The 23,505-nt window shown below is 34.2% G+C and overlaps 1 protein-coding gene across 1 annotated transcript in view; it reads right to left on the bottom strand.

The window, feature by feature from the left end:
• Positions 1-1,544: 1,544 nt before the first annotated feature.
• LOC102803100 (uncharacterized) overlaps positions 1,545-23,505 on the bottom strand; it is an 83,257-nt gene continuing 61,296 nt past the window's right edge. Inside the window, exon 6 of the mRNA XM_006825358.3 lies at positions 1,545-1,905. Coding sequence (XP_006825421.3) covers positions 1,722-1,905 — 184 coding nt within the window. The 3' untranslated portion in view covers positions 1,545-1,721. The remainder of the gene's footprint in view (positions 1,906-23,505) is intronic.

The following is a 23,505-nucleotide window of genomic DNA, read 5'->3' as shown; positions in this document are numbered from 1 at the left end:
CACCACACCATATCACGCATCACACCATAGCACACACCATAGCACACACAACATCATAGCACACACCACACCATAGAAGACATCACAAAACAACTACTGCTCTAGTAAAACATAAAACTATTCATCAGTTTGAACAAATAAAAAACATTTTAAAAATCTGTAAAATAAAATATTCTTTAATGTAAGGTAGAATGTCAATATCACAAACTAGCAACAACAACAAACCTTCGCCCAGGTGATGTAAACCCTGCAAATAAAAACTATTCTGTATAAAGTCAATGTTGGGAAATATAGAAGAGTTCAGACATTCTTGAGAAATGTACATTTGCTATGTAACAGTGCATGAAAGAAAATGACGGTGTATTCTCTGTTGTATTTGGCTGAATTGAAATGGAAGCGTAACATAATCCGTCTTTAAACAGATGGGAATTAAATGTAACCAGACATGAATAATGTATTTTGATACATACAATGTGTTTTATACATTAACATGACAATTCTATATAAAAGAAGCTTTATATAAACGTACGGGTTCGGTATAGTATAAATGAGATATCGATTTTGAGAAATTTATAAAACAGATAAAATTGTGAACTAAAATAATGGTATTTCAACATGTTTTAATCCGAGTTATGGTTTTATTTCATTTGCTGTAATACATAGTCGGTTTTGATAGAATCAACATTTGTGCTCCCTAAACTGGGCCATAACCCGATTGTTCCCTTCCCACATTTGGTAATAAGTTATAAAAACGAAGTCTCATTAGTGTCCTTCCCTAGGTGGTACCTAGCTCAGTCTGAAATCGGCCTATATATATTGCATGTATCAAGTATCAACGATTTGGTTGACATACCAATACTGCCCATGTTACGTTTACAGCAGAACTATATGAATATGATTTGGCTAAGAGTCATACTTGTGTAAACAATGAGGTCATATGACCTCCCCACCGTTTTTACTGTTCATATAACCACCTGAAATTTCAATCCAATCAGAAAATCAGAAATGAAATCAATATATTAAAAATGGATACACTAAATATAATGAATTGATTACGTCATCACCAATCAATTGTATTATTCGATATCGTTCTATCCAAATTCGATATAAAGTATCAAATATATTGTACTGATCTATGTGGCGACAGATGGCGAATAAGCATATATCATAGATAACAGAAAAGCTAAAAACATTAACAATCTTCTGCACGATAATTTAACCCTCCGCTCAGTGTTTTGACTTCGCTCATGTTGACAACTTGAATATGCGCAAAGCCGACTCACATTAATTACGTAATCATAACAATCAAACAGACATTACCGATGTGCAACTAGCAAATTAAATCTAAGCTGTTTGTGTGCACCAGAACAGCAATGTTATTAATTCTTTCACTGTGTTGACAGTATTGGTGAACGTTATATTGGACGGCAATTAATGTTTATTGTGTGTGAGTAAAACCACTAGCCTAACTCATATTCTACTATTTGGTTTGACATCATTTGATTTAATTATAAATAGAGAGATAAATATCAATCTATACGGAATTTTGCGCATTCTAATATAGTTTATTTGGCAAATAAGAAGATACAAATCATCTATTTTTCTGAGTAATCGCAGTCCACATAAAATAATCCCCTGAAGGAGTATCAAGAAACACCAGGTGTATGAAACATTTATCCGATAGAAGAATCAGTACTTCCCTTCGAAATCCACAGTGGTAATCAATGTAAGTCTCTTTTCAATCGTTGGTACTCTTTAATGTGATCAAAGTTCCATTCGTCATACCATCTACAGCTACCTTGTTCGTATTTATCACACGAAACGCGTGGCTGATCTTGGACACGAGGCGGAAGTTCCGGCTCAGCACTTCGTTTGCCAAGGGCGTAAAAGCTTTCATAGTAGTACCTATATAAAGATCAAAACATATTAGAATGATATCAATCATCTTTAGATGGTGGAATCCATAGTGTGATCAAAGACATAGCAGTAAACGCGGTTATATTTATTGGCAATCCGCTCCCCTAGAATTGCCCTTAAAATCACTTGTGTGTGTGTGTGTGTGTGTGTGTCTGTCTATGGGTGTGTGTGTGTGTACTGACTTTCTGTGTGGATACATGTATTAACTTTTTTGTGATTTCTTTGGTTTGGCAGATTTTATTCAAACTTGGCAGGCACGTCACACTCTAGTTAGGTGGTAAAATCTGAACTAAAATTTAGTAATCGTGTCATGGTAAACAAATAATTTCATATTTCACATTGCTAACGGAGTATTGCGGAAATAAATGAAAAGGTTTGCCATCTTATTGAAATCTAGGTCAACAAATATAATAACGACAAAAAGACGTACTAGTAATGAAGTGAAGTGACTTCTGAATACTGAATGCTCTTTGTGAAATTTGTATATGTCGCTTCACTTTCATGTCCTTCCATGGCAACACCCGGAAACATGTGTTTTTGAGTGGTGCAAATCGTCAATCAGCCTACCGGCTTGTTTAGTATACCTATACGTATTTTATAACAGGGGAAGTTACTTTTTGCAAAACTACTATTATCATCTAACCTGTGTTTCTAAAACCCTACTGCTGCTTAAATATACTAATATATGTGGTCCTATATTTGTGCTGGACTTAACGAAACTTGAAATTTAAGATATACAAATATGTCTTATAATAATTATGGTCTTATGATTGTGTGTATGATTTAACACCTTGTAAAAACTATGAATCGTGAACATAACCTAGTTTATAACAGTTATATATGAACACTAGTGTGGTGGTTAACAAAATCAAAAAGACAGTTTCTGAAGGTCTTTAAAGTTTTAAATGTCAGAAATACTCCTCCAAAATCTTTTAAACATTTGCGTTTATTAACCCCCAAAACGGGGAGCACTTCAAAATTCATATTTCTTTATTACCTTCACTGTATACACATGCGTTAGTATGTAGTCTTTTGAAGATTACAAATTGAACTTCCCTATAATTCGCTGCGATATGATCCATGAAGCGTAATTATTCCGTTTTCCAATGAAACATGGGTAATGTGAGGCTCAATTTTATAGGGTAAGTATATACTAATTTGATTGGTTCTGCGCTTATTGTGATATACTTAGAATTAACTCCTAGTTAAACGAAGTTAAACGCCATTTGGTAATTCACTATGTACTTTGGCCTTGTATTACAACGATGGCTGGAAAACACTAAAAACTTAATCCTAATTCCTTTTATTCTAGCCTTTTGGAAACACCCCAAAACGTATGACAGTAGTAGAAAAAATGACGATCAGCTAAATGCATTTTTAATTGATTAATTTTAGTAGATTAGTCGTATACCCATTAGCCATAACGTATAGCAAGTAACGCATAGAATAATCGACAGATTGAATTGTAATAGTAATTATGGTACACAGTTTGTACAAATCAGAAAAGTCGATGGCTGCAAGGAAAGGTGCTGTGATACAAATGTATAGCGTAAAGTCACTACTTGCGATTGCAATGTTCGTTACCATGCCTTTGATATTTGAAGTAACCGCAGGCTTCAGTGTTTTTGCGGCGTGAAACATTGCTAGATTTCACACAGTACTTGTCCCTATACAGCGTAAATAACTGTGCTTTATGTTTACGAATACCGCTGCAAGTCACACAATAGTCGTGACAAACCTTTACCGTGTTATTCAAACAAAATATGTTTCAAGGCTACGCAGAAAACATCGTAATTGTTGGGGCACAATAATCGGCACATGGATTTAATTGCTTATATTTTATTCCATTTGTCCACGTCGTATGTTTACGAATAACAGATGGATCTGCAATCCCCTTTCATAAAATTAACTTTATGAATATTGTTTTCTGATTTGCACATCAGGGTGCCCACTGTTAGTTTGTTAAGAAACGCTGACTCCTCTCTCATTTAAAGCGTCATAGTGTTGTCACGTCTCAGGAATGTTCCGTCTGGCTTCTTTCAATAGATGTGATTGACGGTCTATTTTTGTCTTCCAGATTTTATGTGTATATTGGTTCATCATGTTTATCTCCACCCATCTTCTAGTGCTTCTGTGATAATTGACACTGTTAATTAAGTGAGGAATCCCTGTTACCAGATGGTAAAGATTTGTCCTCAACGCAGGGCCTTCTGCACTGTCTAGTCAAATTGACTTTTTTAGTCTGAGTAGGTTCCCTGAAGCAGATACCTTTTGAAGGACGCATCAGCATCCAATTAAATTCCCTAGATAGAACTGAGCTTTAGTGTCCCTTCAAATAAATATTGCACTAATTAGTTGTTGATGTGTTTTCCTGCAGCCAGATTATGTTGATGTGGGTGATTGTTGGACAAAAGAATGCTAACTCGTGTAAGTCTTTTGCTTTACTGCGATTCCCTAATATTGACTACAAAACCCTATAACCGCCAAAATGCGAGGGTGCATTGGATTATGTAGATAAGCACCATTCATATCCAACACCACTAGAAAGTTGTTCAGTTGAACTGGTGTGTAACTATATTGAGCAAGTCTAGATGCATGTAATGATTAGGAGAAGACAGATAATGTAGCCACTAGAAAAAGGCGAATTCCTCTGCTTCATAGCATTAGCCTCTTCTAATCTCTGTAATTACGTTATGTACTCGTTGGTACACCGAGACTGGGACAATATAAGCCCACCAGAGCTGCTACAAAATTGAATCATTAAAGCATGAACTATCATGAGACATCGGTCCAAGTCAGTCGTAGTTACTCTGTGAGTGCAAGCTAAATAGCCAGGTGTAAAATCAGCATGTATACTTCGTTGGTGATAGGTACCGCAAGAGGCAATAGTCAGCAAAATAACTTATAGCCCACATCAAACCATTATTAGAAAGAAATAGTCTGGGAAACCTTGCAGATGCAACTTTCCAAATAATCCAAGACTTATAGTCTACATGCAATTTAGACATGATGACTTGGAAATTGCAACTGGTTAAACATGAAGCTATAGACGTTTCTAAGTTAAAGGCACTACGTTTTGGGTAATGGCTTCAAGTGTTTAGAAAGCAACTGACTATAGTAATTGATTCAAACACAAAAAAGCTATTTACGTGGGTCCAATGCAGCAGACTGGTTAATAATGACTGGACAGAGTACGCGGCAGCAGAAACATTATTCCCACATGCGGGTAGCAGGAGTGCTTGATAGGTTGTTATTTATTTACCTTGAACCCAACCAGATCATCAATTGAATAACGTTGTCATTTAATTGGTTATCATTAGGTGGAACCATCATATTACTAAATACTGTTATAATGCATTTTGATGAACATTGTACATTCGATTTTGTTCACGATCATGTATTTATTGATCATGAAGCGATGGTGCAGTAAGGCAACGATGTCACTGCATAAGCTGTTTATATGGTTTGGGAAAACATACACTTTATAATTAGTTATTAGATGGAATAGGTCTGGGTTCCTTTCCAGCCTTCCTGCCAGCAGATCTGAGAGTTTTAACTATCTTGGATTTCCTACAATAACAAAGGCGACGACCACCTAAGTACTTGTTACAATATAATACCCATATCCACTAAGTCAGTCATATACCGCCGACTCAGCTTTTTACATAACTGCTGTCATCCTCGGTGAGCGTGTTTTCAACAATGAGCTGACTCCACATCACATCTAGCCGACTCTGGGTTGCTTTCAATGAATATTTAAGAACTTTTACAATAATGACAGAAATTCACAAAGATTGTGGCAATACGTAATACTATTGAGAGTAGTGTTGCCCAGGTAACGTGTATACACAATAATAACTTATTCATAATCATCACGTCATGTAAATCTTCGCAACAAACATGAGTACACAGTTAACAAAATCTAAATACAAATCACTTAGTATGTATGTTAATTCAATCATTAGTGGACGCCATTCCATGGTCTCATTGAGGGTTGACTTCGTAAAACATTACCAACCAGTCAATAAAACTTACAGATAATGTGGTATATACAACATAGTTTAAACATTGTAACTGCTTACATTACAAATCATTCGTTTGATGAGTCAATTTACTACAGTAAATATGGTATTTATATGCGTACTTGCTAAGTTCTCCATGTCATGACGCTAATATATGCTAGCATATTCATATCATATAGTATTTATTCTAGATTTTTCATTGTTTCTTGTAAATTTATGAATATACTGTGAATTTCTTTCTTGAGTAGTGGGCATCTCACATAGTTTTTTAGGTCTTAATGATGATCTATGACAACAACGGGAAAAACACGACTACATATTTTGGGTTGTATCACCCAAATCACCTATAACATACCACTAATCAGGCACGGATATAAGAAAGTAAACGTAAAGTCAATTGACATGCAGCGTACGCCTCAATGGCTGGCAAATGTTACTCTTACCATAATCATCGAGTGGCTCATGCATATTTCAATACAACTATTATGATCGCACGGTGATTATTCAAAAAACATTAAATCCCAAGGCAACGTCCTTATAGTATGGTCGTAGATTCGTGAAATGGTGAGTTAGAAGAACAAGTTTAGTGTTAGTTTTCTATTAAATCCATTTTTTGATGGTTTAGGAGGACACGATTGGCTAAAATAAAGTGCGATTTTCAACATCTCCATATGATCTCAAAATGAATAAAAAAATTAGCAGTACACAGTCTCCAAATACCTAGTGTGCACAGTTTTCATATAAATTATGCACAATCTTTATATGAAAAAGTCAATAGCACTACACAATTTTAACGTACATTGTCATCAGCAGCGCACAATGTTCATATGAATAAAATTGTGCAGTATTCAATCTATATAAATACACCCAGCAGTGCACAATCTCAACATGAATAATATCGTTATAAGTGGTCAATTTCCATATAAATACAGTAACTAGCAATCTTTACATGACTAGTGCCGTTATAATTAATTCTCTATATCAGTACTGTTATTAGCAAAACACAATCTCCATATGAATACAACTATAACGTTTACAGTCTAAACATGAATATAACCATAACAGCTTACAATCTCCACATGAATACAACCATAACGGTTTACAATCTCCACATGAATACAACCATAACGGTTTACAATCTATATATGAATACAGTCATAACGGCTTAAAATATCCATATGAATACAACCATAAGGGTTTACAATCTCCATATGAATACAACCATAACGGCATACAATCTCCATATGAATACAACCACAACGGTTTACAATCTCCCCATGAATACAACCATAACGGTTTACAATCTCTATATGAATACAACCATAACGGCTTAAAATATCCATATGAATACAACCATAAGGGTTTACAATCTCCATATGAATACAAACATAACGGCTTACAATCTCCATATGAATACAACTATAACGGTTTGCAACCTCTATATGAATAAAACCATAACGGCTTACACTCTCCATATGAATACAACCATAACGGTTTACATTCTCCATATAAATAACCATAACGGTTTACAATCTCCATATGAATGTAACCATAACGGTTTACAACTTCCATATGAATACAACCTTAACGGTTTAAACCTCCATATGTATACAACCATAACGGTTTACAACCTCCATATGAATACAAGCATGACGTTTTACAATCTCCACATGAATATAACCATGATGGTCTACAATCTCCCTATGAATACAACCATAACATTTTACAATCCACCTCTGAATACAACCATGACGGTTTACAATCTCCATATGAATACAATCATGGCAGTTTACAATCTCCATATAAATGAAACCATACTGGATACATATCTCCATATGAATACAATCATAACATTTTACAATCCACCTCTGAATAAAACAAGATGGTTCACAATCTCCATATGAATGAAACAATAATGGTTTGCAATTTCCATATGAATACAACCATGACGGTCTAATTTTTTCCATATGAATACAAACATAATGGTTCACAATCTCCATATAAATACAACCATGACGGTTTACAATCTGCCCATGAATACAACCATGACGGTATAAATCTCCATATGAATACAACCATGACGGTATAAATCTCAATATGAATACAAACATGACGGTTTACAATCTGCCTTTGAATACAACAATGACGGTTTACAATCTCCTTTTGAATACAACAATGACGGAATACACTCTCCATATGAATACAACCATAACGGTATACAACTTCCATATGAATACAACCTTAACGGTTTACAACCTCCATATTAATACAAGCATGACGTTTGTTTTAACAATCTCCACATGAATATAACCATAACGGCTTAAAATATCTATATAAATACAACCAGAGCTTTTTACAATCTCCCTATGAATACAACGCTAACGGTTCACAATCTCCATATCAATACAACCATAACGGCTTACAATCTCCAAATGAATACAATCATAACGGTTTACAACTTCCATATGAATACAAGCATGACGTTTTACAATCTCCACATGAATATAACCATGATGGTCTACAATCTCCCTATGAATACAACCATAACATTTTACAATCCACATCTGAATACAACCATGACGGTTTACAATCTCCATATGAATACAATCATGGCAGTTTACAATCTCCATATGAATAAAACCATAAAGGATTCATATCTCCATGGGAATACAACCATAACATTTTACAATCCACCTCTGAACACAACCATGATGGTTTACAATCTACATATGAAAAAAACAATAATGGTTTACAACCTCCATATGAATACAACCATAACTGTTTACATTCTCCATATGAATACAACCATAACGGTTTACAATCTTCCTATGAATACAACCATAACGGCTTACAATCTCCATATGAATATAACATTAACGGTATACAATCTCCTCATGAACATAACCATGACGGCTTACAATCTCCATATGAATGTAACCATAACGGTTTACAACTTCCATATGAATACAATCTTAACGGTTTAAACCTCCATATGAATAGAGGCATGACGTTTTACAATCTCCACATGAATATAGCCATGATGGTCTACAATCTCCCTATGAATACAACCATAACATTTTACAATCCACCTCTGAATACAACCATGACGGTTTACAATTTCCATATGAATGAAACAATCATGGCAGTTTACAATCTCCATATGAATAAAACCATACTGGATACATATCTCCATATGAATACAACCATAACATTTTACAATCCACCTCTGAATACAACAAGATGGTTTACAATCTCCATATGAATGAAACAATAATGGTTTGCAATTTCCATATGAATACAACCATGACGGTCTAATATTTTCCCATATGAATACAACCATAATGGTTCACAATCTCCATATAAATACAACCATGACGGTTTAGAATCTGCCCATGAATACAACCATGACGGCATAAATCTCCATATGAATACAGCCATGACGGTATAAATCTCCATATGAATACAACCATGACGGTTTACAATCTGCCCATGAATACAACCATGACGATATAAATCTCCATATGAATACAACCATGACGGTTTACAATTTGCCTTTGAATACAACAATGACGGTTTACAATCTCCCTTTGAATACAACAATGACGGTATACAATCTCCATATGAATACAACCATAACGGTTTACAATCTCCATATGAATACAACCATAACGGTTTACAACCTCCATATGAATACAACCTTAACGGTTTACAATCTCCATATGAATATAACCATAACGGTTTACAACCTCCATATGAATACAACCTTAACGGTTTACAATCTCCATATGAATACAACCATAACGGTTTACAACCTCCATATGAATACAAGCATGACGTTTTAACAATCTCCACATGAATATAACCATAACGGCTTACAATCTCTATATAAATACAACCAGAGCTTTTTACAATCTCCCTATGAATACAACCCCAACGGTTCACAATCTCCCTATGAATACAACCATGACAATATACAATCTCCATATCAATACAACCATAACGGCTTACAATCTCCATATGAATACAACCATAACGGTTTACAACTTCCATATCAATATAACCTTAATGGTTTAAACCTCCATATGAATACAACCCTAACGGTTCACAATCTCCCTAGGAATACAACCATGACAATATACAATCTCCATATCAATACAACCATAACGGCTTACAATCTCTATATGAATACAACCATAACGGTTTACAACCTCCATATGAATACAAGCATGACGTTTTACAATCTCCACATGAATATAACCATGATGGTCTACAATCTCCATATGAATAAAACCATAATGGATACATATCTCCATATGAATACAACCGTAATATTTTACAATCTACATCTGAATACAACCAGATGGTTTACAATCTCCATATGAATGAAACAATAATGGTTTGCAATTTCCATATGAATACAACCATGACGGTCTATTTTTTTCCATATGAATACAACCATATTGGTTCACAATCTCCATATAAATACAACATTTGACGGTTTACAATCTGCCCATGAATACAACCATGAAGGTATAAATCTCTATATAAATAACCATAACGGATTACAACCTCCATATGAATACAACCATAACGGTTTACAATCTCTATATTAATATAACATTAACGGTATACAATATCGACATGAATATAACCATAACGGTATACAACTTCCATATGAATACAACCTTAACGGTTTACAACCTCCATATGAATACAACCATAACGGTTTACAACCTCCATATTAATACAAGCATGACGTTTTAACAATCTCCACATGAATATAACCATAACGGTTTACAATCTGTATATAAATACAACCAGCGATTTTTACAATCTCCCTATGAATACAACCATGAGGATATACAATCTCCATATCAATACAACCATAACGGTTTACAATTTCCATATGAATTCAATCATTACGGTTAACAGTCTCCCTATTATTACAACTTTAATGGTTTACAATCTCCATATGAATACAACCATAGCGGTTAAGAATCTCCATATAAATACAACCATAACAGTTTATACTCTGCCAGTGAATACAAGCATGACGATATACAATCTCCATATCAATACAACCATAACGGTTTGCAATCTCCATATGAATTCAACCATTACTGTTAACAATCTCCCTATTATTACAACTTTACCGGTTTACAATCTCCATAAGAATACAAATATGACGGTCTACTCTCCATACGAATACAACAATGACGGTTCACAATCTCCCTTTGAAAACAATGACGGTATACAATCTCCATATGAATACAATCATAACGGTTCACAATCTTCCTATTAATAAACCATAACGGTTTACAAACTCGATATGAATACAATAACAGTTTACAATCCCCCTATCAATACAATCACAACGTTTTACAATCTCCATATGAATACAACCATAACGGTTCACAATCTCTATATGAACATAACACAACCGTTTTACACTCTATCTATGAATACAACAATGACGATTCACAATCTTCATATGAATACAACCATAGCGGTTTACAATCTCCATATAAATACAACCATAACAGTTTACACTCTCCCAGTGAATACAACCATGACGGGATACAATATCCATATGAATACAACCATGACGGTTTTCAATCTCTCTATGAATACAACCATGACGATTCACAATCTTCATATGAATACAACCATAGCGGTTTACAATCTCCATATAAATACAGCCATAACAGTTTACACTCTCCCAGTGAACACAACCATGACGGTTTACAATCTCCATATGAATGCAATCATAACGGATTACAATTTCTATTTGAGTATAACCATAACGGTTTACATCCTCCATATGAATACAGTCATAACGGTTTACAATCTCTATATGAATATAACCATAACGGTTTACAATCTCAATATGAATTCAAGAATGACGTTTTACAATCTCCATATGAATATAGCCATAGCGTCTTACAATCTCTATATGAATACAACCGTAACAGTTTACAATCTCCACATAAGTACAACCATAACGGCTTACAATCTACATATGAATATAACATAATGGTTTACAACTTCCATATGAATACAACAGCAACGGTTTACAATCTCCATATGAATACAGCCATAATGGTTATCAAACTCCACATGAAAACAGCCGTAACGGTACAAATCACCATATGAATACAGCCATAATGGTTTACAAACTCCACATGAAAACAGCCGTAATGGTTAAAACACTCGATATGAATACACCTATAACGGTTTACAATCTCCATACGAATTCAACCATCACGGTTAACAATCTCCCTATTATTACAACTTTAACGGTCTGCAATCTCTCTATGAATACAACCATGACGACAAAACAATCTCCGTATCAATACAACCATAACGGTTAACAATCTCTATATTATTACAACTTTAACGGTTTACAATCCACCTCTGAATATTACCATGACGGTTTACAATCTCCATTAGAATATAACCATAATGGTTTACAACCTCCATGTGAATACAATAACAACGGCTTGCAATCTCCATATGAAATCAACCATTACGGTTAACAGTCTCCCTATTATTAGAACTTTAATGGTTTACAATCTCCATATGAATACAACCATAACGGTATACAATCTCCCCATGAATACAGTCATAACGGTTCACAATCTCCATATGATTACAACAATAACGTTATGCAAGCTCTATATTAATACAACCATAACGGTTTACAATCTCAATATGAATACAAACATAACGTTATACAAGCTCTATATTAATACAACAATAGTGGTTTAAAATCTCCTTATGAATACAACCATAACGGTGTACAACCTCCATATGAATACAATCATCATGGTTTACAATCTCTATATAAATATTACCATAACGGTTTACAATCTCCATATGAATACAAGCATGACGGTTTACAATCTCCACATGAATATAACCATAAACGGCTTGCAATCTCCATATGAATACAACAATAACGGATTACAACCTTCAGATGAATACAAGCATAACGGTTTACAATCTCTCTAAGAATACAACCATAACGGTTTACAATCTCTATATGAATACAACCGTAACGGTTTACAATCTTCATATGAATACAACAACATCGGTTTACAATCTCCATATGAATACAACCATGACTGTACACAATCATCATATGAATACAGCCATAATGTTTTACAACCTCCACATGAAAACAGCCGTAACACTGAAAAACTCCATATAAATACACCTATAACGCTATACAATCTCCATATGAATTCAACCATCACGGTTAACAATCTCCCTATTATTACAACTTTAGCGGTTTACAATCTCCATATCAATACAACCGTGACGGTTTACAATCTCCATATGAATAAAACAATAATGGTTTACAATCTCCATATGAATACAACAATGACGGTTAAAATCTCCTTATGAATACAACCTCAATGGTTCACAATCTCCATACGAATACAACCATAATGGTTTACAATCTCCATATGAATACAACAATGACGGTATACAATCTCCATATGAATACAACCATATCTGTTTATAATCTCCATATGAATACAGTCATATCGGTTCACAATCTCCCTATGAATACAACCATAACGGTTTACAAACTCGATATGAATACAATAACGGTTTACAATCCCCCTATGAATACAATCATAACGTTTTACAATCTCCATGTGAATACAACCATAACGGTTCACAATCTTCCTATGAATACAACCATAATGGATTGCAATCTCCATATGCATACAACCATGACGGTTTACAATCTCCCTTTAAATACAACAATGATGGTATTCAATCTCCATATGAATACAACCATAGCGTTTTAAATCTCCATATGAATACAACCATAACTGTTTACAATCTACACATGAATACGATCATAACGGTATGAATCTCATTATGAATACAACCATAACTGTTTACAATCAGCCTATGAATACAACCATGACGGTTTACAATCTCCCTTTAAATACAACAATGACGGTTTACAATTTTTATATGAATACAACCATAGCGTTTTACAATTTCCATATGAATATAATCATAACGGTTCACAATCTCCCTATGAATACAACATGACGGTTTACAATCTCCATATGAATAAAACAATAATGGATTCATATCTCCATATGAATACTACCATAACATTTTACAATCCACCTCTGAATACAACCACAACGGTTTACAATCTCCATATGAATAAAACAATAATGGTTTACAATCTCCATATGAATACAACCATGACGGTTTACAATCTCCATATGAATACAACCATGACGGTGTAAATCTCCATATGAATACAACCATGATGGTCTACAATCTCCATGTGAATACAACCATAGCGTTTTATAATATCTATATGAATACAACCATGACGGTGTACAATCTCCATATGAATACAACCATAATGCTTCACAATCTTCATACAAATTCAACCATAACGGTTTGCAATCTCCATATGAATACAACCATGACGGTTTACAATCTCTATATGAATACAACCATAACCGTTCAAAATCTCTCTATGAACATACAGTCTCTCTATAAATACAACCATGACGGATTACAATTTCCATATGAATTCAACCATTACGGTTAATAGTCTCCCTACTATTACAACTTTAATGGTTTACAATCTTCCTATGAATACAACCATAGTGTTTCACAATCTCCATATGAATACAACCATAACGGTTTACAATCTCCATATATATTCAACCATTACGGTTAACAATCTCTCTTTTATTACAACTTTAACGGTTTACAATCTCCATATGAATTCAACCATTACGGTTAACAATCTTTCTATATCTTTATATTAATACAACCATAATGGTTTACAATCTCCATATGAATACAACAATGACGGTATACAATCTCCATATGAATAAAACTATAGTGTTTTACAATCTCCATATGAATACAACCATATCTGTTTACAATCTCCATATGAATACAGTCATATCGGTTCACAATCTCCCTATGAATACAACCATAACGGTTTACGAACTCGATATGAATACAATAACGGTTTACAATCCCCCTATGAATACAATCATAACGTTTTACAATCTCCATGTGAATACAACCATAACGGTTCACAATCTCCCTATGAATACAACCATAATGGATTGCAATCTCCATATGCATACAACCATGACGGTTTACAATCTCCCTTTAAATACAACAATGATGGTATTCAATCTCCATATGAATACAACAATGACGGTATACAATCTCCATATGAATAAAACTATAGTGTTTTACAATCTCCATATGAATACAACCATATCTGTTTACAATCTCCATATGAATACAGTCATATCGGTTCACAATCTCCCTATGAATACAACCATAACGGTTTACGAACTCGATATGAATACAATAACGGTTTACAATCCCCCTATGAATACAATCATAACGTTTTACAATCTCCATGTGAATACAACCATAACGGTTCACAATCTCCCTATGAATACAACCATAATGGATTGCAATCTCCATATGCATACAACCATGACGGTTTACAATCTCCCTTTAAATACAACAATGATGGTATTCAATCTCCATATGAATACAACCATAGCGTTTTAAATCTCCATATGAATACAACCATAACTGTTTACAATCTACATATGAATACGATCATAACGGTATGAATCTCATTATGAATACAACCATAACTGTTTACAATCAGCCTATGAATACAACCATGACGGTTTACAATCTCCCTTTAAATACAACAATGACGGTTTACAATTTCTATATGAATACAACCATAGCGTTTTACAATTTCCATATGAATATAATCATAACGGTTCACAATCTCCCTATGAATACAACATGACGGTTTACAATCTCCATATGAATAAAACAATAATGGATTCATATCTCCATATGAATACTACCATAACATTTTACAATTCACCCCTGAATACAACCACAACGGTTTATAATCTCCATATGAATAAAACAATAATGGTTTACAATCTCCATATGAATACAACCATGACGGTTTACAATCTCCATATGAATACAACCATGACGGTATAAATCTCCATATGAATACAACCATGACGGTCTACAATCTCCATGTGAATACAACCATAGCGTTTTATAATCTCTATATGAATACAACCATGACGGTGTACAATCTCCATATGAATACAACCATAATGCTTCACAATCTTCATACGAATACAACCATAACGGTTTGCAATCTCCATATGAATACAACCATGACGGTTTACAGTCCCCCTATGAATACAATCATAACGTTTTACAATCTCTATATGAATACAACCATAACCGTTCAAAATCTCTCTATGAACATACAGTCTCTCTATAAATACAACCATGACGGATTACAATTTCCATATGAATTCAACCATTACGGTTAATAGTCTCCCTACTATTACAACTTTAATGGTTTACAATCTTCCTATGAATACAACCATAGTGTTTCACAATCTCCATATGAATACAACCATAACGGTTTACAATCTCCATATATATTCAACCATTACGGTTAACAATCTCTCTTTTATTACAACTTTAACGGTTTACAATCTCCATATGAATTCAACCATTACGGTTAACAACCTCTCTTTTATTACAACTTTAACGGTTTACAATCTCCATCTGAATTCAACCATTACGGTTAACAATCTCTCTATATCTTTATATTAATACAACAATGACGGTATACAATCTCCATATGAATACCACCATAATGATTCACAATCCCCATACGAATACAACCATAACGGTTTGCAATCTCCCTTTGAATACAACAATGACGGTTTACAAACTCGATACGAATACAATAACGGTTTACAAACCCCCTATAAATACAATCATAGCGTTTTACGATCTCCATGTTATACAACCATAACAGTTTACACTCTCCCAGTGAATACAACCATGACGGTATAAAATATCCATATGAATATAGCCATAACGGTTTACAATCTCCCTATGAATACAAACATGATGGCATACAATCTCTATATAAATACAACCATTGCGTTTTACAATATCGCTATGAATACAACCATAATGATTTACAATCTTTATATGAATACTAGCATGACGGTTTACAATCTCCCTATGAATACAACCATCCATAACGACTTACAATCTCCATATGAATACAACTATACCGGTTTACAACCTACATATGAATACAACCATAACGGCTTACAATCTCCATATGAATACAATCATAACGGTTTACAATCTCCATATAAATACAGCTATAACGGTTTGAAATCTCCATATGAATACAACCATAACTATTTTCAATCTCCACATGAATACAATCATAACGGTTCACAATCTCCGCCTGGATACAACCATGAGAGTTTACAATCTCCACATGAATACAACCATAACGATTCACAATCTTCATATGAATACAATAATAACGGTATACAATTTGCACATGAATAGAACCACAACGGCTTACAATCTCACTATGAGTACAATCATAACGGTATACAATCTCCCTGTGAATAGAACCATAACGGTTTACAAACTCCATATGAATACAGCCAAAACGGTTTAAAAAAACGAAAAAAGAAAAAAAGAGCCTACACTACAGAATAGTCTCGATATGAATACAATTATTATTTGAAAGTCAGTGACATCCATATACCCAATATTGAATAAAAAAGTGAAAAACAACACGTCTGCATCTATTTTTCTGGTATTCATTTCTAACTGTGTTATTTGTATATGGGGTTTTTTTTCAAAATTCAAAATTAAAACAGCAAATAACTGTTAAATCGACTGTTTTACCAGTAACATTTTCAAGCCATATTTATTGAACTGGAAATCTTTTGAACTGTTCTCATATTTGAATTTACACAAACAATGAATGCACGAACCCCAATATAGATGTGTTTAACAACGAGTTAAATGACCCCTTCTCAATTACAAATAGTCACTTTTAAGACAAAACGTCTACGTCGTTTACAATGAGGAATACTTTATTTGGTATATATTCGGTGAGCAAAATTTGTCTGCACCATGCATTCCTATATACGGTTATCAATTGGCACATAAATATTGTAGGTTGTAAATAGTAGGTGTTTTCAATCTTTAACTTCAATGGTTTATGGAACAAAGTAACCAGAAAGCAGTAGTACACAGTAACCAGAAAGCAGCAGTCCAAAGTAGACAGAAAGCAGTAGTACAAAGTAGGCAGAAAGCAGTAGTATAAGTAGACAGAAAGCAGTAGCACAAAATAGGCAGAAAGAAGTAGTACAAAGTAGACAGAAAGCAGTAGTACGAAGTAGACAGAAAGCTGTAGTACAAAGTAGACAGAAAGAAGTAGTACAAAGTAGGCAGAAAGAAGTAGTACAAAGTAGACAGAAAGAAGTAGTACAAAGTAGACAGAAAGGAGTAGAACAAAGTACAATGAACAACAATGACGGTTTACAAACTCGATACGAATACAATAACGGTTTACAAACCCCCTATAAATACAATCATAACGTTTTACGATCTCCATGTGATACAACCATAACAGTTTACACTCTCCCAGTGAATACAACCATGACGGTTTACAATCTCCATATGAATATAGCCATAACGGTTTACAATCTCCCTATGAATACAAACATGATGGCATACAATCTCTATATAAATACAACCATTGCGTTTTACAATATCGCTATGAATACAACCATAATGATTTACAATCTCTATATGAATACTAGCATGACTGTTTACAATCTCCCTATGAATACAACCATCCATAACGACTTACAATCTCCATATGAATACAACTATACCGGTTTACAACCTACATATGAATACAACCATAACGGCTTACAATCTCCATATGAATACAATCATAACGGTTCACAATCTCCATATAAATACAGCTACAACGGTTTGAAATCTCCATATGAATACAACCATAACTATTTTCAATCTCCATATGAATACAATCATAACGGTTCACAATCTCCGCCTGGATACAACCATGACAGTTTACAATCTCCACATGAATACAATCATAACGGTATACAATTTGCACATGAATAGAACCATAACGGCTTACAATCTCACAATGAACACAATCATAACGGTATACAATCTCCCTGTGAATAGAACCATATCGGTTTACAAACTCCATATGAATACAGCCAAAACGGTTTAAAAAAACGAAAAAAGAACAAAAAGAGCCTACACTACAGAATAGTCTCGATATGAATACAATTATTTTTGAGAGTCAGTGACATCCATATACCCAATATTGAATAAAAAAGTGAAAAACAACACTTCTGCATCTATTTTTCTGGTATTCATTTCTAACTGTGCTATTTGTATATGTTTTTTTTCAAAATTCAAAATTAAAACAGCAAATAACTGTTAAATCGACTGTTTTACCAGTAACATTTTCAAGCCATATTTTTTGAACTGGAAATCTTTTGAACTGTTCTCATATTTGAATTTACACAAACAATGAATGCACGAACCCCAATATAAATGTGTTTAACAACGAGTTAAATAACCCCTTCTCAATTTCAAATAGTCACTTTTAAAACAAAACTTCTACGTCGTTTACAATGAGGAATACTTTATTTGGTATATATTTGGTGAGCAAAATTTGTCTGCACCATGCATTCCTATATACGGTTATCAATCGGCACATAAATATTGTAGGTTGTAAATAGTAGGTGTTTTCAATATTTAACCTCAATGGTTTATGGAACAAAGTAACCAGAAAGCAGTAGTACACAGTAACCAGAAAGCAGTAGTACACAGTAACCAGAAAACATAGTACAAAATAACCAGAAAGAAGTAGTACAAAGTAGACAGAAAGCAGTAGTACAAAATAACCAGAAAGAAGCAGTACAAAGTAGACAGAAAGCAGCAGTACAAAGTAGACAGAAAGCAGTAGTACAAAGTAGGCAGAAAGCAGTAGTATAAGTAGACAGAAAGCAGTAGCACAAAATAGGCAGAAAGAAGTAGTACAAAGTAGACAGAAAGCAGTAGTACGAAGTAGACAGAAAACTGTAGTACAAAGTAGACAGAAAGAAGTAGTACAAAGTAGGCAGAAAGAAGTAGTACAAAGTAGACAGAAAGCAGTAGTACAAAGTAGACAGAAAGAAGTAGAACAAAGTAGGCAGAAAGAAGTAGCACAAAGTAGACAGAAAGAAGTAGTACAAAGTAGGCAGAAAGAAGTAGTACAAAGTAGACTGAAAGCAGTAGTACAAAGTAGACAGAAAGAAGTATAACAAAGTAGGCAGAAAGAAGTAGCACAAAGTAGACAGAAAGAAGTAGTACAAAGTAGGCAGAAAGAAGTAGTACAAAGTAGACAGAAAGCTGTAGTACAAAGTAGACAGAAAGCAGTAGTACAAAGTAGACAGAAAGAAGTAGTACAAAGTAGACAGAAAGAAGTAGTACAACGTAGACAGAAAGAAGTAGTACAAAGTAGACAGAAAGAAGTAGTACAAAGTAGACAGAAAGAAGTAGTACAAAGTAGACAGAAAGAAGTAGTACAAAGTAGACAGAAAGCAGTAGTACAAAGTAGACAGAAAGCAGTAGTACAAAGTAGACAGAAAGAAGTAGTACAAAGTAGACAGAAAGAAGTAGTACAAAGTAGGCAGAAAGAAGTAGTACAAATTAGACAGAAAGCAGTAGTACAAAGTAGACAGAATGAAGTAGTACAAAGTAGGCAGAAAGCAGTAGTACAAAGTAGACAGAAAGCAGTAGTACAAAGTAGACAGAAAGCAGTAGTACAAAGTAGACAGAAAGCTGTAGTACAAAGTAGACAGAAAGCAGTAGTACAAAGTAGACAGAAAGAAGTAGTACAAAGTAGACAGAAAGAAGTAGTACAACGTAGACAGAAAGCATAGTACAAAGTAGGCAGAAAGAAGTAGTACAAAGTAGACAGAAAGAAGTAGTACAAAGTAGACAGAAAGAAGTAGTACAAAGTAGACAGAAAGCAGTAGTACAAAGTAGACAGAAAGAAGTAGTACAAAGTAGACAGAAAGAAGTAGTACAAAGTAGACAGAAAGAAGTAATACAAAGTAGACAGAAAGAAGTAGTACAAAGTAGACAGAATGAAGTAGTACAAAGTAGGTAGAAAGCAGTAGTACAAAGTAGACAGAAAGCAGTAGTACAAAGTAGACAGAAAGCAGTAGTACAAAGTAGACAGAAAGCTGTAGTACAAAGTAGACAGAAAGAAGTAGTACAAAGTAGACAGAAAGAAGTAGTACAAAGTAGACGAAATGAAGTAGTACAAAGTAGGCAGAAAGAAGTAGCACAAAGTAGAAAGCAGTAGTACAAAGTAGACAGAATGAAGTAGTACAAAGTAGGCAGAAAGCAGTAGTACAAAGTAGACAGAAAGCAGTAGTACAAAGTAGACAGAAAGCAGTAGTACAAAGTAGACAGAAAGCTGTAGTACAAAGTAGACAGAAAGAAGTAGTACAAAGTAGACAGAAAGAAGTAGTACAACGTAGACAGAAAGCATAGTACAAAGTAGGCAGAAAGAAGTAGTACAAAGTAGACAGAAAGAAGTAGTACAAAGTAGACGAAATGAAGTAGTACAAAGTAGGCAGAAAGAAGTAGCACAAAGTAGAAAGCAGTAGTACAAAGTAGACAGAAAGCTGTAGTACAAAGTAGACAGAAAGATGTAGCACAAAGTAGAAGGCAGTAGTTCAAAGTAGACAGAAAGCTGTAGTACAAAGTAGACAGAAAGAAGTAGCACAAAGTAGAAAGCAGTAGTACAAAGTAGACAGAAAGAAGTAGTACAAAGTAGACAGAAAGAAGTAGTACAAAGTAGGCAGAAAGAAGTAGTACAAAGTAGACAGAAAGAAGTAGTACAAAGTAGTCAGAAAGAAGTAGTACAAAGTAGACAGAAAGAAGTAGTACAAAGTAGTCAGAAAGAAGTAGTACAAAGTAGACAGAAAGAAGTAGTACAAAGTAGGCAGAAAGAAGTAGCACAAAGTAGACAGAAAGAAGTAGTACAAAGTAGACAGAAAGAAGTAGAACAAAGTAGGCAGAAAGAAGTAGCACAAAGTAGACAGAAAGAAGTAGTACAAAGTAGGCAGAAAGAAGTAGTACAAAGTAGACTGAAAGCAGTAGTACAAAGTAGACAGAAAGAAGTATAACAAAGTAGGCAGAAAGAAGTAGCACAAAGTAGACAGAAAGAAGTAGTACAAAGTAGGCAGAAAGAAGTAGTACAAAGTAGACAGAAAGCTGTAGTACAAAGTAGACAGAAAGCAGTAGTACAAAGTAGACAGAAAGAAGTAGTACAAAGTAGACAGAAAGAAGTAGTACAACGTAGACAGAAAGAAGTAGTACAAAGTAGACAGAAAGAAGTAGTACAAAGTAGACAGAAAGAAGTAGTACAAAGTAGACAGAAAGAAGTAGTACAAAGTAGACAGAAAGCAGTAGTACAAAGTAGACAGAAAGCAGTAGTACAAAGTAGACAGAAAGAAGTAGTACAAAGTAGACAGAAAGAAGTAGTACAAAGTAGGCAGAAAGAAGTAGTACAAAGTAGACAGAAAGCAGTAGTACAAAGTAGACAGAATAAAGTAGTACAAAGTAGGCAGAAAGCAGTAGTACAAAGTAGACAGAAAGCAGTAGTACAAAGTAGACAGAAAGCAGTAGTACAAAGTAGACAGAAAGCTGTAGTACAAAGTAGACAGAAAGCAGTAGTACAAAGTAGACAGAAAGAAGTAGTACAAAGTAGACAGAAAGAAGTAGTACAACGTAGACAGAAAGCATAGTACAAAGTAGGCAGAAAGAAGTAGTACAAAGTAGACAGAAAGAAGTAGTACAAAGTAGACAGAAAGAAGTAGTACAAAGTAGACAGAAAGCAGTAGTACAAAGTAGACAGAAAGCAGTAGTACAAAGTAGACAGAAAGAAGTAGTACAAAGTAGACAGAAAGAAGTAGTACAAAGTAGACAGAAAGAAGTAATACAAAGTAGACAGAAAGAAGTAGTACAAAGTAGACAGAATGAAGTAGTACAAAGTAGGCAGAAAGCAGTAGTACAAAGTAGACAGAAAGCAGTAGTACAAAGTAGACAGAAAGCAGTAGTACAAAGTAGACAGAAAGCTGTAGTACAAAGTAGACAGAAAGAAGTAGTACAAAGTAGACAGAAAGAAGTAGTACAACGTAGACAGAAAGCATAGTACAAAGTAGGCAGAAAGAAGTAGTACAAAGTAGACAGAAAGAAGTAGTACAAAGTAGACGAAATGAAGTAGTACAAAGTAGGCAGAAAGAAGTAGCACAAAGTAGAAAGCAGTAGTACAAAGTAGACAGAAAGCTGTAGTACAAAGTAGACAGAAAGATGTAGCACAAAGTAGAAGGCAGTAGTACAAAGTAGACAGAAAGCTGTAGTACAAAGTAGACAGAAAGAAGTAGCACAAAGTAGAAAGCAGTAGTACAAAGTAGACAGAAAGAAGTAGTACAAAGTAGACAGAAAGAAGTAGTACAAAGTAGGCAGAAAGAAGTAGTACAAAGTAGACAGAAAGAAGTAGTACAAAGTAGTCAGAAAGAAGTAGTACAAAGTAGACAGAAAGAAGTAGTACAAAGTAGTCAGAAAGAAG

The sequence above is a fragment of the Saccoglossus kowalevskii genome, chromosome 7, assembly GCF_978046115.1.
Source record: "Saccoglossus kowalevskii chromosome 7, keSacKowa6.1, whole genome shotgun sequence".
Classification (NCBI taxonomy): Eukaryota; Metazoa; Hemichordata; class Enteropneusta; family Harrimaniidae; genus Saccoglossus; species Saccoglossus kowalevskii.
The sequence above is the reverse complement of the archived record's forward strand: the minus strand, read 5'-3'. Positions and strand labels throughout refer to the sequence as shown.